The 12335-nt window shown below is 46.3% G+C and overlaps 1 protein-coding gene and 1 pseudogene across 1 annotated transcript; both read right to left on the reverse strand.

Moving 5' to 3' along the window:
• Nucleotides 1-4084: 4084 nt before the first annotated feature.
• On the reverse strand, nt 4085-4172 carry LOC135275636 (small nucleolar RNA U3; annotated as a pseudogene).
• Nucleotides 4173-8425: 4253 nt separating this feature from the next.
• On the reverse strand, nt 8426-11881 carry LOC105704928 (ATP-dependent RNA helicase DDX54-like). Its single transcript, XM_064377786.1, is given in 5 exon segments — nt 8426-8567; nt 8569-8916; nt 8918-10361; nt 10364-10812; nt 11823-11881. Coding segments are annotated over 5 exon segments (2442 nt in total).
• Between the last annotated feature and the right edge of the window lie 454 nt (nt 11882-12335).

A 12335-nucleotide genomic window follows, 5' to 3' on the forward strand; every position in this document is an offset into this window, starting at 1 on the left:
AACATGCAAGGTTGTTGCATAGGTGCATACGTGGCAGTATGATTTGCTGCCTCCCTCCCCTTCACCTATATCTGGCATTTCTCTCCATGCTATCCCTCCCCAACTCCCCACCCCCCCCCGCTATCCCCCCTCCCCCTCAACAGACCCCCGTGTATAATGCTCCCCTCCCTGTGTCCATGTGTTCTCCTTGTTCAACACCCGCCTATGAGTGAGAACATGTGGTGTTTGATTTTGTGTTCTTGTGTCAGTTTGCTGAGAATGATGTTTTCCAGGTTCATCCATGTCCCTACGAAGGATGTGAACTCCTCGTTTTTAATGGCTGCATAATATTCCATGGTGTATATGTGCCACATTTTTCCTGTCCAGTCTATCATCGATGGGCATTTGGGCTGGTTCCAGGTCTTTGCTATTGTAAACTGTGCTGCAATGAACATTCGTGTGCATGTGTCCTTATAGTAGAACGATTTATAATCCTTTGGATATATGCCCAGTAATGGGATTGCTGGGTCAAATGGAATTTCTATTTCTAGGTCCTTGAGGAATCGCCACACTGTTTTCCACAGTGGTTGAACTAATTTACACTCCCACCAACAGTGTAAAAGTGTTCCTATTTCTCCACATCCTCTCCAGCATCTGTTTTCTCCAGATTTTTTAATGATCGCCATTCTAACTGGCGTGAGATGGTATCTCAATGTAGTTTTGATTTGCATTTCTCTAATGACCAGTGATGATGAGCATTTTTTCATATGTTTGTTGGCCTCATGTATGTCTTCTTTTGTAAAGCGTCTGTTCATATCCTTCGCCCATTTTTTAATGGGCTTGTTTGTTTTTTTCTTGTAAATCTTTTTTAGTTCATTGTAAATTCTGGATATCAGCCCTTTGTCAGACGGGTAGGCTGCAAAAATTTTTTCCCATTCTGTTGGTTGCCAATTCACTCTATTGACTGTTTCTTTTGCCGTGCAAAAGCTGTGCAGTTTGATTAGGTCCCATTTGTCTATTTTGGCTTTTGTTGCCAATGCTTTTGGTGTTTTGGTCATAAAGTCCTTGCCTACGCCTATGTCCTGAATGGTTTTGCCTAGGTTTCCTTCTAGTGTTTTTATGGTGTTACGTCTTATGTTTAAGTCTTTAATCCATCTGGAGTCAATTTTAGTGTAAGGTGTCAGGAAGGGGTCGAGTTTCTGCTTTCTGCATATGGCTAGCCAGTTTTCCCAACACCACTTATTGAACAGGGAATCCTTTCCCCATTGCTTGTTTTTATCAGGTTTGTCAAAGATCAGGTGGTTGTAGATATGTTGTGTCGCCTCTGATGCCTCTGTTCTGTTCCATTGGTCTATATCTCTGTTTTGGTACCAGTACCATGCTGTTTTGATTACTGTAGCCTTGTAGTAGAGTTTGATGTCCGGTAGTGTGATGCCTCCCGCTTTGTTCTTTTTGCTTAGAATTGACGTGGCTATGCGGGCTCTCTTTTGGTTCCATATGAAGTTTAAGGTGGTTTTTTCCAGTTCTGTGAGGAAGGTCATTGGTAGCTTGATGGGGATAGCATTGAATCTGTAAATTACTTTGGGCACTATGGCCATTTTCACGATATTAATTCTTCCTAACCATGAACATGGAATGTTTCTCCATCTGTTTGTGTCCTCTCTTATTTCGTTGAGCAGTGATTTGTAGTTCTCCTTGAAGAGGTCCTTTACGTTCCTTGTTAGTTGTATTCCTAGGTATTTTATTCTCTTTGTAGCAATTGTGAATGGCAGTTCGTTCTTGATTTGGCTCTCTTTAAGTCTGTTATTGGTGTATAGGAATGCTTGTGATTTTTGCACATTGATTTTGTATCCTGAGACTTTGCTGAAGTTGCTTATCAGTTTCAGGAGATTTTGGGCTGAGGTGATAGGGTCTTCTACATATACAATCATGTCATCTGCAAATAGAGACAATTTGACTTCCTCCTTTCCTAATCGAATACCCTTTATTTCTTTTTCTTGCCTGATTGCTCTGGCTAGAACTTCCAGTACTATATTGAATAGGAGTGGTGAGAGAGGGCATCCTTGTCTAGTGCCAGATTTCAAAGGGAATGCTTCCAGTTTTTGCCCATTCAGTATGATATTGGCTGTCGGTTTGTCATAAATAGCTTTTATTATTTTGAGATACATTCCGTCGATACCTAGTTTATTGAGAGTTTTTAGCATAAAGGACTGTTGAATTTTGTCGAAGGCCTTCTCTGCATCGATTGAGATAATCATGTGGTTTTTGTTTTTGGTTCTGTTTATGTGGTGAATTACATTTATAGACTTGCGTATATTGAACCAGCCTTGCATCCCCGGGATGAATCCTACTTGATCATGGTGGATAAGCTTTTTGATGTGTTGTTGTAATCGGCTTGCCAGTATTTTATTGAAGATTTTTGCATCTATGTTCATCATGGATATTGGCCTGTAGTTTTATTTTCTTGTTGAGTCTCTGCCGGGTTTTGGTATTAGGATGATGTTGGTCTCATAAAATGATTTGGGAAGGATTCCCTCTTTTTGGATTATTTGGAATAGTTTCAGTAGGAATGGTACCAGTTCCTCTTTGTATGTCTGGTAGAATTCGGCTGTGAAACCATCTGGGCCTGGGCTTTTTTTGGGTGGTAGGCTCTTAATTGCTGCCTCGACTTCAGACCTTGTTATTGGTCTATTCAGGGTTTCGACTTCTTCCTGGTTTAGGCATGGGAGGAGGCTACTGTCCAGGAATTTATCCATTTCTTCCAGGTTTTCTAATTTATGTGCATAGAGTTGTTTGTAATAATCTCTGATGATGGTTTGAATTTCTGTGGCATCTGTGGTGATATCCCCTTTATCATTTTTTATTGCATCTATTTGGTTATTCTCTCTTTTCTTTTTTATTAGTTTGGCTAGTGGTCTGTCTATTTTGTTGATCTTTTCAAAAAACCAGCTCCTGGATTTATTGATTTTTTGTAGGGTTTTTCGTGTCTCTATCTCCTTCAATTCTGCTTTGATCTTAGTTATTTCTTGTCTTCTGCTAGGTTTTGAGTTTTTTTGATCTTGCTCCTCTAGCTCTTTTAATTTTGGTGATAGGGTGTCAATTTTAGTTCTCTCCTTTCTTCTCATGTGGGCACTTATTGCTATGTATTTTCCTCTAGAGACTGCTTTAAATGTTTCCCAGAGATTCTGGTATGTGGTGTCTTCATTCTCGTTGGTTTTGAAGAACATCTTTATTTCTGCCTTCATTTCAGTGTTTATCCAGTCAACATTCAGGAGAAAGTTGTTCAATTTCCATGAGGCTGTGCGGTTCTGGGTTGGCTTCTGAATTCTGAGTTCTAACTTGATTGCACTGTGGTCTGAGAGACTGTTTGTTATGGTTTCCGTTCTTTTGCATTTGCTGAGGAGTGATTTACTTCCAATTATGTGGTCAATTTTAGAGTAGGTGTGATGTGGTGCTGAGAAGAATGTATATTCTGTGGATTTGGGCTGGAGAGTTCTGTAAATGTCTATTAGGTTTGCTCGTTCCAGGTCTGAGTTCAAGTCCTGGATATCCTTATTAATTTTCTGTCTCGTTGATCTGTCTAATATTGACAATGGTGTGTTGAAGTCTCCCACTATTAATGTGTGGGAGTCTAAGTCTCTTTGCAAGTCTTTAAGAACTTGCCTTATGTATCTGGGTGCTCCTGTATTAGGTGCATATATATTTAGGATCGTTAGCTCTTCTTGTTGCATTGATCCTTTTACCATTATGTAATGTCCTTCTTTGTCTCTTTTGATCTTTGTTGCTTTAAAGTCTATTTTATCAGAGATGAGAATTGCAACTCCTGCTTTTTTTTGCTCTCCATTTGCTTGGTAAATCTTCCTCCATCCCTTTATTTTGAGCCTTTGTGTATCCTTGCATGTGAGGTGGGTTTCCTGGATACAGCACACTGATGGGTTTTGGCTTTTTAGCCAATTTGCCAGTCTGTGTCTTTTGATTGGGGCATTTAGTCCATTTACATTTAGGGTTAATATTGTTATGTGTGAGTTTGCTCCTGTCATTTTGATGCTAGCTGGCTGTTTTGCCCATTGGTTGATGCAGATTCTTCATTGTGTTGCTGCTCTTTACCATTTCGTGCGTTTTCGGTGCTCTACACATTCAGAGAAACTTCTCTAGTAACAAACTATAGAAATGATCCCTGAAAGTATAGTCTTTCCTGGGAGTTTTCTAAAGACTTTGTTTAAAGAAACTAAAGAGCTGGGACAGGAAATGCCAAATTAAATTAAGAAAGGGGCTGGGCAAGGTGGCTCATGCCTGAAATCCCAGCACTTTGGGAGGCCGAGGCGGGTGGATCACGAGGTCAAGAGATCGAGACCATCCTGGTCAACATGGTGAAACCCCGTCTCTACTAAAAATACAAAAAATTAGGTCGGCATGGTGGCGTGTGCCTGTAATCCCAGATACTCAGGAGGCTGAGGCAGGAGAATTGCCTGAACCCAGGAGGCAGAGGTTGCGGTGAGCCAAGGTTGCGCCATTGCACTCCAGCCTGGGTAACAAGAGCGAAATTCCGTCTCAAAAAAAAAAGACTTGCTTTAAGACAATGCAAGTGGCTGGTGATGAAGGAATGAGTCCTAGGCCCTGGATCAACTCTATTAGGCATTGCTAATCATAGAGCCAATTCTGTTCACTAGATTTGCTTGGAAAGGGCCAGATGAGAAAGACTTTTCCAAAGGCACCTACTACCCAAAAAGCTGCCAAGGAGTCCAATGGAGCCCAGAGAGAATATTTCCAAGAACTGAGGCTCAGAGGAAGATCTCCTTATAAAATTTTCCTACAAATTGAAGGAGATATTTTTAAATTTTTTTAGTGTTTTTAAACTTTTTATGTTTTTCTTAAGGCACCAGAAATTATATATGTTTGTTGTAGAAATTTTTTTAAATGAAGAAAAGCACAAACAAAATACTCAAAAGTTTCTGTAATTCCACCACCAAACTATCACTGCTATTGACATAGTGGTACATATCTGGCTAGTCGTTTCCATTTTATAAAATGGAATTACAATATGAATACTGCTCACTAATTGAAATACAAACCAAAATAGAAAATAAAACATATTTGTTTCATCTGTGTCCATGAGTTACCTTACTATTTTACAAAAAGCTCTTAAAAGTTAACAAATAAAAGTTGAACACCCTCAATAAAAAAAGTAAAACTAATTAACAGAAAATTACTGAAAAATTTTTGAAACCAAAAGTAGTCAGCATTGGTGAACGGTTACAAAAGTGGACACTTTTACATAATGCTGGCAGGAGGGTAAAAAGACATAACCTTTTTGGAGGATGATTTGCCAATAGAGTGCCAAAAATCTTACAATTGAAGAGATCTTTGGGCTGAGTGCAGTTGCTCACACCTGTAATACCAACACTTTGGAAGGATTACTTAATCCCAAAAGTTCAAGACCAGCCTGGGTAACACACTAAGACCTCGTCTCTATGAAAAATAAGAAAAGTTAGCTGGGCATGGTGGCCTATGATCCCAACTACTCAGACTGAGGCAGGAGGATTGCATGAGCCTGGGCGGTCAAGGCTGCTGTGAGCCATGTTCATGCCCTGTCTCACAAAAGAAAAGAAAAGAAGAGAGAGAGAGAGAAAGAAAGAGAGGAAAGAAAGAAAGAAAGAAAGAAAGAAAGAAAGAAAGAAAGAAAGAAAGAAAGAAAGAAAGAAAGAAAAGAGAAAAGAAAATTAAAGAAGACAGAGATCTTTGAACCCTGAATTCCACTTTTAGAGATCATCTTAAGGAAATTCATTCCAAAGAAATTTATCCCCAGGATTATCTAAATTTTTGCCTTTATTTTCTTCCAGTAACTTTATGGTTTAACTTTATTATGTTTAAGCCTTTAATTTATTTGGAATTTATTTTGGTATGAGGAAGATGTGACTTTTTTTTTCTTTTACTTTAAAAAAAATGTATGACAATTATTATTTTAGAGACAGGGTGTTTCTCTGTCACCCAGGCTAGAGTGCAGTGGTGTGATCATAGCTCACTGCAGCCTTGAACTCCTGGCCTCAAGCGATTCTCCCCTGTCAGCCTAAGGGTAGCTAGGACCACAGGCATCCATGCCCAGCTGTTTTTTTTTATTTTCTGTAGAGACGGAGTCTTGCTTGCTTGTTGCCCAGCCTTGCTATGTTGCCAGTCTTGCTATATTGTCTCAAATTCCTGGGCTCAAGCAATCCTGCCACCTTGGCCTCCCAAAGCATTGGGATTACAGGTATGAGCCACTATGCCCAGCTGCCTTTTTATTTTTTAATTTTTCAAATGCTTTGTTGGTTCCAAAATACCACTTATTAATCCACACTCTCTCCCTCTTGTTTTAAATACTGGAATGTAATAAAGGCTTTGAAATGTAACCCAACGCCTTATTCAGGCTACATTTGAGGAAATCTGAGACCAAGAGTCTGAAGGCCCAGTTTCCTTCCTCAAACCCAGGATATGGTAAATATGTCACTTCCACTCTTTCTATTTTATTTCTAAGAACTCTTTCTTTCCAAACTCTGCTATGCCCCTGGCTCAGGTCTATAGAAATTCCCAGGGTCCACAGACAAAGCAGAACTCACTTATGGGGAAATCTGGGAAATGTTTATCTATTCACTTAAGCCTGCCCCATGTGGTGACTCAGATTGTCTAAAGTGCAAAGCATCATTTTCCTCCCCAAACCATTTCCTCCTCCAGACTTCTCTATTTCTGTGGTCCAGACTCAAGATCTTAATGTTACCCTGGAGTCCCCCTCCTCTCTCCTGCACACCCAGATGGCCCTCCCTCCCCAGATCCATTCTCCCACCCTCTCTCCCATCAGTTTGGTGAGCCCATCACCGCTTCCCCTGGCCCAGGCTCTCCCTCCGTGCACTTGGAGCAGCAGATGGATCTCCCAGCCTTCACTCACTTCATGTGGTAATCTGTCGTGTTCATCACTGTCAGAATCTTCTGCGTCCCCTCACTGCTCTGCTGAAAACACTCTAGCAGTTCCTCATTGCTCATTAATGAAAGCCCAGAATTAAACTTAGAAGGCCCAACACAATTTGCCCTAACCCACCTACCTCTCTAATCTTTTTTCTCCTTACTCTGACAGATAGACTCTGTCTATCATTTATATATTTTCTTATTACTCTCTTCTACTCTTAGTATGAACTGGATTTAGGGATTTTTTTTAACATTGCTTTCAAGTATGGAATAAATTTATTCATTTATTTGTTTTTATTTTTATTTCATTTTTTGAGACAGAGTCTCACTCTGTTGGAGTGCAGTGGTGCGATCTCTGCTCACTGCAACCTCTGCCCCCTAGGGTTTCAAGCGAGTCTCCTGCCTCAGCCTCCCAAGTAGCTGGGATTATAGGCACCTGCTACCACGCCCGGCTAATTTTTGTATTTTTAGTACAGACGGGGTTTCACCATCTTGACCAGGCTGGTCTTGAACTCCTGACCTCGTGATCCACCCGCCTCAGCCTCCCAAAGTGCTGGGATTTCAGGTGTGAGCCACCGCACCCAGCCGATTTTTTTTTTTTTTGAGACTGGGTCTCACTCTGCCACCTAGGCCAGAACACAATGGTGCAATTATATCTCACTGTAACCTCGAATTCTGGGCTCAAGCCATCCTCCTGCCTCAGCCTCCTCCAGCCTCAGCCTCCTGAGTAGCTATGACTACAGGTGTGCATCACCACATCTGGCTAATGGAATAAAATATTCCAATGCCTAATCTTAATTTTTTTTTTTTTTTTGAGATGGAGTTTCACTCTTGTCAACCAGGCTGGAGTGCAATGGCGTGATCTCAGCTCACTGCAACCTCTGCCTCCTGGGTCCAAGTGATTCTCCTGCCTCAGCCTCCCAACAAGCTGGGATTACAGACACCTGCCACCACACCCAGCTAATTTTTTTATTTTTAGTAGAGACAGGGTTTCACCATGATGGCCAGGCTTGTCTCAAACCCCTGATCTCAGATGATCCACCCGCCTCAACCTCCCAAAGTACTGGGATTACAGGTGTGAGTCACCGTGCCAGGCCTAATTTGTTTGTTTGTTTTTTTGTTTGTTTTTTGCTCAATAAAGATTTATTACATTAAAAATGCCATCACCAAACCCTGAGGCACTCAGGGTTCTGACCGGTGCAGCCATGACCTCTGAAGCCAGAACACATGGAAGCAGCAGCAGCTGAGTTGCCAACTCAGGTCTTGGCCTGCCTGGCTTTGCTGGTGAACTCCTACACATCCTTCAAGGCCCTGCTCAAATGTCTCTGTCTTAGGCTGATGCAGCTGCTGCCCTTCTGTGGCCATACAGCCTACCTTTTCACGGATGATGGCTCCTGCAGGGAGTGCCCCCAGGGCCTGGCACAAGGCCAGGCACGCGGTGGTGCACAGGAACGTCTGCTGATGTCCACCCTAAGGCCGACCAAGGAACCACGGGGCTCGGTCCTAGTCTTCACATCCTCTTCCTCATCTTGCCCTTCTTGGAGTGGGCACCCCAGCCAAAGGCACCCTGCTGCAGCTCCTGGGCATGGCGGCGGTTGCGAGCGGAGAGCTGCTTGAGGCCACCACGCTGCAGGAAGAGCAGCTTCTGGGCACCGCTGCTTCAGGATCTGCTGCTTGGTCTTGAGTGCCGACGCGACGTGGCCTGCAGGGGTGCCTGGGGCACAGGGCTGGGATGCACCTTGGCCACGGCCTCACTTCCCACCTCTTCGCTCTGGGCCTCGTCGGTCAGATGCCCCTTCCTTGTCCGAGTCACGATCATCAATTTTCTGTTTCTGCTTCCACTTCTGATCGAGATCTCTCTTGTAGGAGCTGCTGATGTAGCGGCCGCTCTCTGTCTTAATCTTCTTCTTGTCTTCCTGTCCTGACTGTCCCACAAATTGCTTCTTCTTACGGTCCCACTTGAGCTGCTGGCGGCCCCTTGTGAGATTCTGGGCTTCATCCCATCAGGTCCAGGACAGCACCAGCTACCTGCTGCTCGAAGGTTCCCCCTTCCCCGCCGACGCTCAGGCCCCGCTCACCATCGAAGTCCTTGGGCTGGTAGGGGATGTAGAATTCCTGATCCCGCTGCCGAGCCGCCTCCCTCTGCCTCTTGACTCCCCTGTCAGGTCCCGACCTCGGCCGCTTCCGGCCCAAGACCTCTGAGAAGACATCCTTCACATTCTCTCCCGCCTCCTCCTCCTCAGGCTGCTTCTCCTGCAGTGCTGGGTGGCTCAGGGCTGGGCCTACAGGGCCCTCCTGATGCTCCTGCCTCCCCTGCCATCCCTGCTGGAAGCGGGTGATGGCTTCGCGGTCCTTCTGCCGCTTGGCGCGCATCACCTGGCTGCACAGGTCTCGGCTGGAGGCGTTGATCTCAAAGATGGTCGCCCGGGAACGGTAGTTCTTGATGCTGTCCACCAGCCTAAGCTGCTGCAGCTCCTCCTCTTCAAAGTGCGAACTGAACAGGGGGTGCAGGCCCAGCCCTGCAAGGTCCAGCTCCTTGGCCCTCTTGATGGACTCGGGTGAGGGTGCCGGCTGCGAGCGCACGTACTGCTGCTGGGTATTGTCAGCTACAAGGGCCAGGCCCCGTAGCTCCAGCGACGCCTCCAGGGTGCTCTGCAGGCCGCCGTCCTCCTCGTCCACCACGCTCTGTGGCACCAGGCTGAGCATGCTGTCCACACTGGTCGCACCTGAGGGCTCCTCGAGGGGCCGGGCGAGGGTGAGGGAGCAGCCCAGGAACAGATGCAGATCCAGCAGGTAGGGGATTTCATCAGGGGCCACCAAGGAATAGGCCGTGCCACTTCGGCCCGCTTGGGCCACACGGCCCACGCGGTGCAGGAAAAGCTTGCCCTTGGCGGGGAAGCTGTAGTTGATAACATTGTCCAGCAGTGGCATGTCCAGGTCATGGGCGGCCAGGTCAGTCACAATGAGGGCGGAGCACTTGCCAAGCGTGAATTTGGTGAGGTTGATCTTGCGGGCCGTCGGATCTAGGGCACTGTAGATGTGGGCACAGCTCACCCGCTGGGTCGTCAGCAGCTCAGTGAGGTACTCGGCGTGGTGCCTCGTGGCCACAAACACCACGGTCTGGTCCTGAGGCTGCACCACGTTGCGCAGCAGGTGGAGCAGCACAGCAGCCTTGGTGTCCTCCCGCACGAGGAAGAACAAGGTCTTGAGCTGCTCGTTGAGCTTTGCATCCATGTCAAGCCGGATGAGCACGGGCTTCTTGAGGCCTGCCCGGGCAAATTCCACCAGCAGTTTGGGCAGCGTGGTGGAGAATAGCACCGTCTGGTGGCCCCCAGGGAGGTGGGCGATGATCTCCTGCAGCTGCTCTGCAAAGCCCATTTCAAAAAGCTGGTCGGCTTCATCGAACACCACGTATTCCACACTATGCAGCTTCAGGTTCATTTCCAAGCCACATGCACCAACCGTCCGGGAGTGGCAATGATTATGTCGGGATTTTCGTGCAGGGCTGCAAACTGGTCTTCCATCCTGTCTCCACCCAGGATCAGGGCAGTCTTGAGGCCAGTGAACTTCCCCAGCTCCTTGGTGAACTTCAGGGTCTGCAGGGCCAGTTCTCGGGTGGGCGAGAGGATGAGGGCACAGGCCCCAGTCTGGGCACTGTGGGTCTTGAGCCGCTCTAACATGGGGAGGAGGAAGCAGGCAGTCTTGCCGCTGACGGTGCAGGCCATGGCCACCACGTCCTTGCCATCCAAGATCACCGGGATGGTCTTCCTCTGGATGGGCATCGGCACTTTGTACCCCTTCTTCATGATGCCTTTGAATACCGGGTAGCTCAGGCCTGGGAGAGATATGGAACAGTCAAGGGGCCGAGGGAGCCCCCGCAGCACCGACCTCAGAGAACTTTACAGGACAAATGACAGATTCATCAAAATAAACAGCAAGAAAAAAAGCAATAAAGCAGGGCACCATCTTGGGTCAGCTGGTCTCGTGCTCTGAAATGGTGTGCCCTCTGCCCAGGTCGCACTGCCAGTCTTGTAGACGGTGTCACAAGGCCATTTCCTGAGCCCCAGGGCTGAATGCTCCCTCCTTGACCCCAAACAGTGAACTCAGCCTTCCGGCTCTGGGTTGGCTGCTGTGAGGGCCAACCCAAGCACAACATTCCAGCCCTGTCCTCAGGCTGGAGGGTGTCCCAGCCTAGCCCTGAGCTGGGGCACATGTAGCCTGAGGGGCCCATGCCGTGTGGGGAGAGTGCGGGGAGAGGGAGCCCTGTGTTCCCAGTGGCTGCCCCTCCCAGGGATGCAGTGAGACCCATGCCTGATCTCCTCTCCCTCTGTCGTTTTGCATGAACATGAGGAGCAGCAGTTTTTGTTTATTCATTTGGCCCAAAATCGAGTGTAGGATTTGGACATGTGGATATTTAAGACATTTTTTTTTCTTTTGGTTTAATGGGGGCGGGTATAGGGACGAACTGGGACCAAGTACCCAGGGGGCCGAGCACGGGCGCACTGCCCAGCCCACATGCATGCGTGCACCATTTGTTTGAGACGGAGTTTCACTCTTCTTGCTTAGGCTGGAGCGCAGTGGCGCGATCTTAGCTCACTGCAACCTCCACCTCCCAGGTTCAAGTGATTCTTCTGCCTCAGCCTCCCAAGTAGCTGGGACTACAGGCGCATGCCACCACACCCAACTAATTTTTGAATTTTTAGTAGAGACAGCGTTTCACCATGTTGGCCAGCATGGTCTTGATCTCTAGACCTTGTCATGATCTGCCTACCTCAGCCTCCCAAAGTGCTGGGATTAAAGGTGTGAGCCACCGCACCTGGCTGCCTCATCTTAATTTTTAAAATTTCAAATTACGTTGTACCTAATGCCCGTGCATTTACTTTCTTCAGTGGGTCAACAACCCTCACTTTTGCAAAGGTCCCAGGCACTGGCTGCTCCCTCCAGAAGATGCATGACTCAAGTACATCCCTGTGGCTCTCTCCTGGATGCCTGTATTCTTCTTCTCTCACATTTGCCCCCTCCTTTGGAATTCATATAGATAATTTTAAAACACAAATACGATTTGCTTGCCTTTCTGCTTTAAATATCTCAAGGTTTTAAGCAGGTTTTAAACAAGGTAAGGCCTTGTAAGGCCTTGTTTTTTCCAAGCTCATCTTTTGAAAGACATAAGTGCCTGCAAGTTGTACCATGTTAGGTTCTAGGAATTTTTCATCGAAGACTTTATCCTACCATTTTCCTCTAAGTCGAGAAAGTGCTAGGGGCAGAATACAGCACTGAATGACTGAAGAGAAGGCACTGAAATCAGGCCAGAGGATGCCGGAAGGAGCAATGAGGAACACCAGCCACAATGAGGAGCCAGTGATGATTTCAGCTTCACAGGGAGGTATGTGCCACACAGATTTTATCTCCACATGGATGAA

This window comes from Aotus nancymaae, unplaced genomic scaffold (assembly GCF_030222135.1).
Source record: "Aotus nancymaae isolate 86718 unplaced genomic scaffold, 86718_ANA_hifiasm-v0.15.2.pri h1tg000017l, whole genome shotgun sequence".
Classification (NCBI taxonomy): Eukaryota; Metazoa; Chordata; class Mammalia; order Primates; family Aotidae; genus Aotus; species Aotus nancymaae.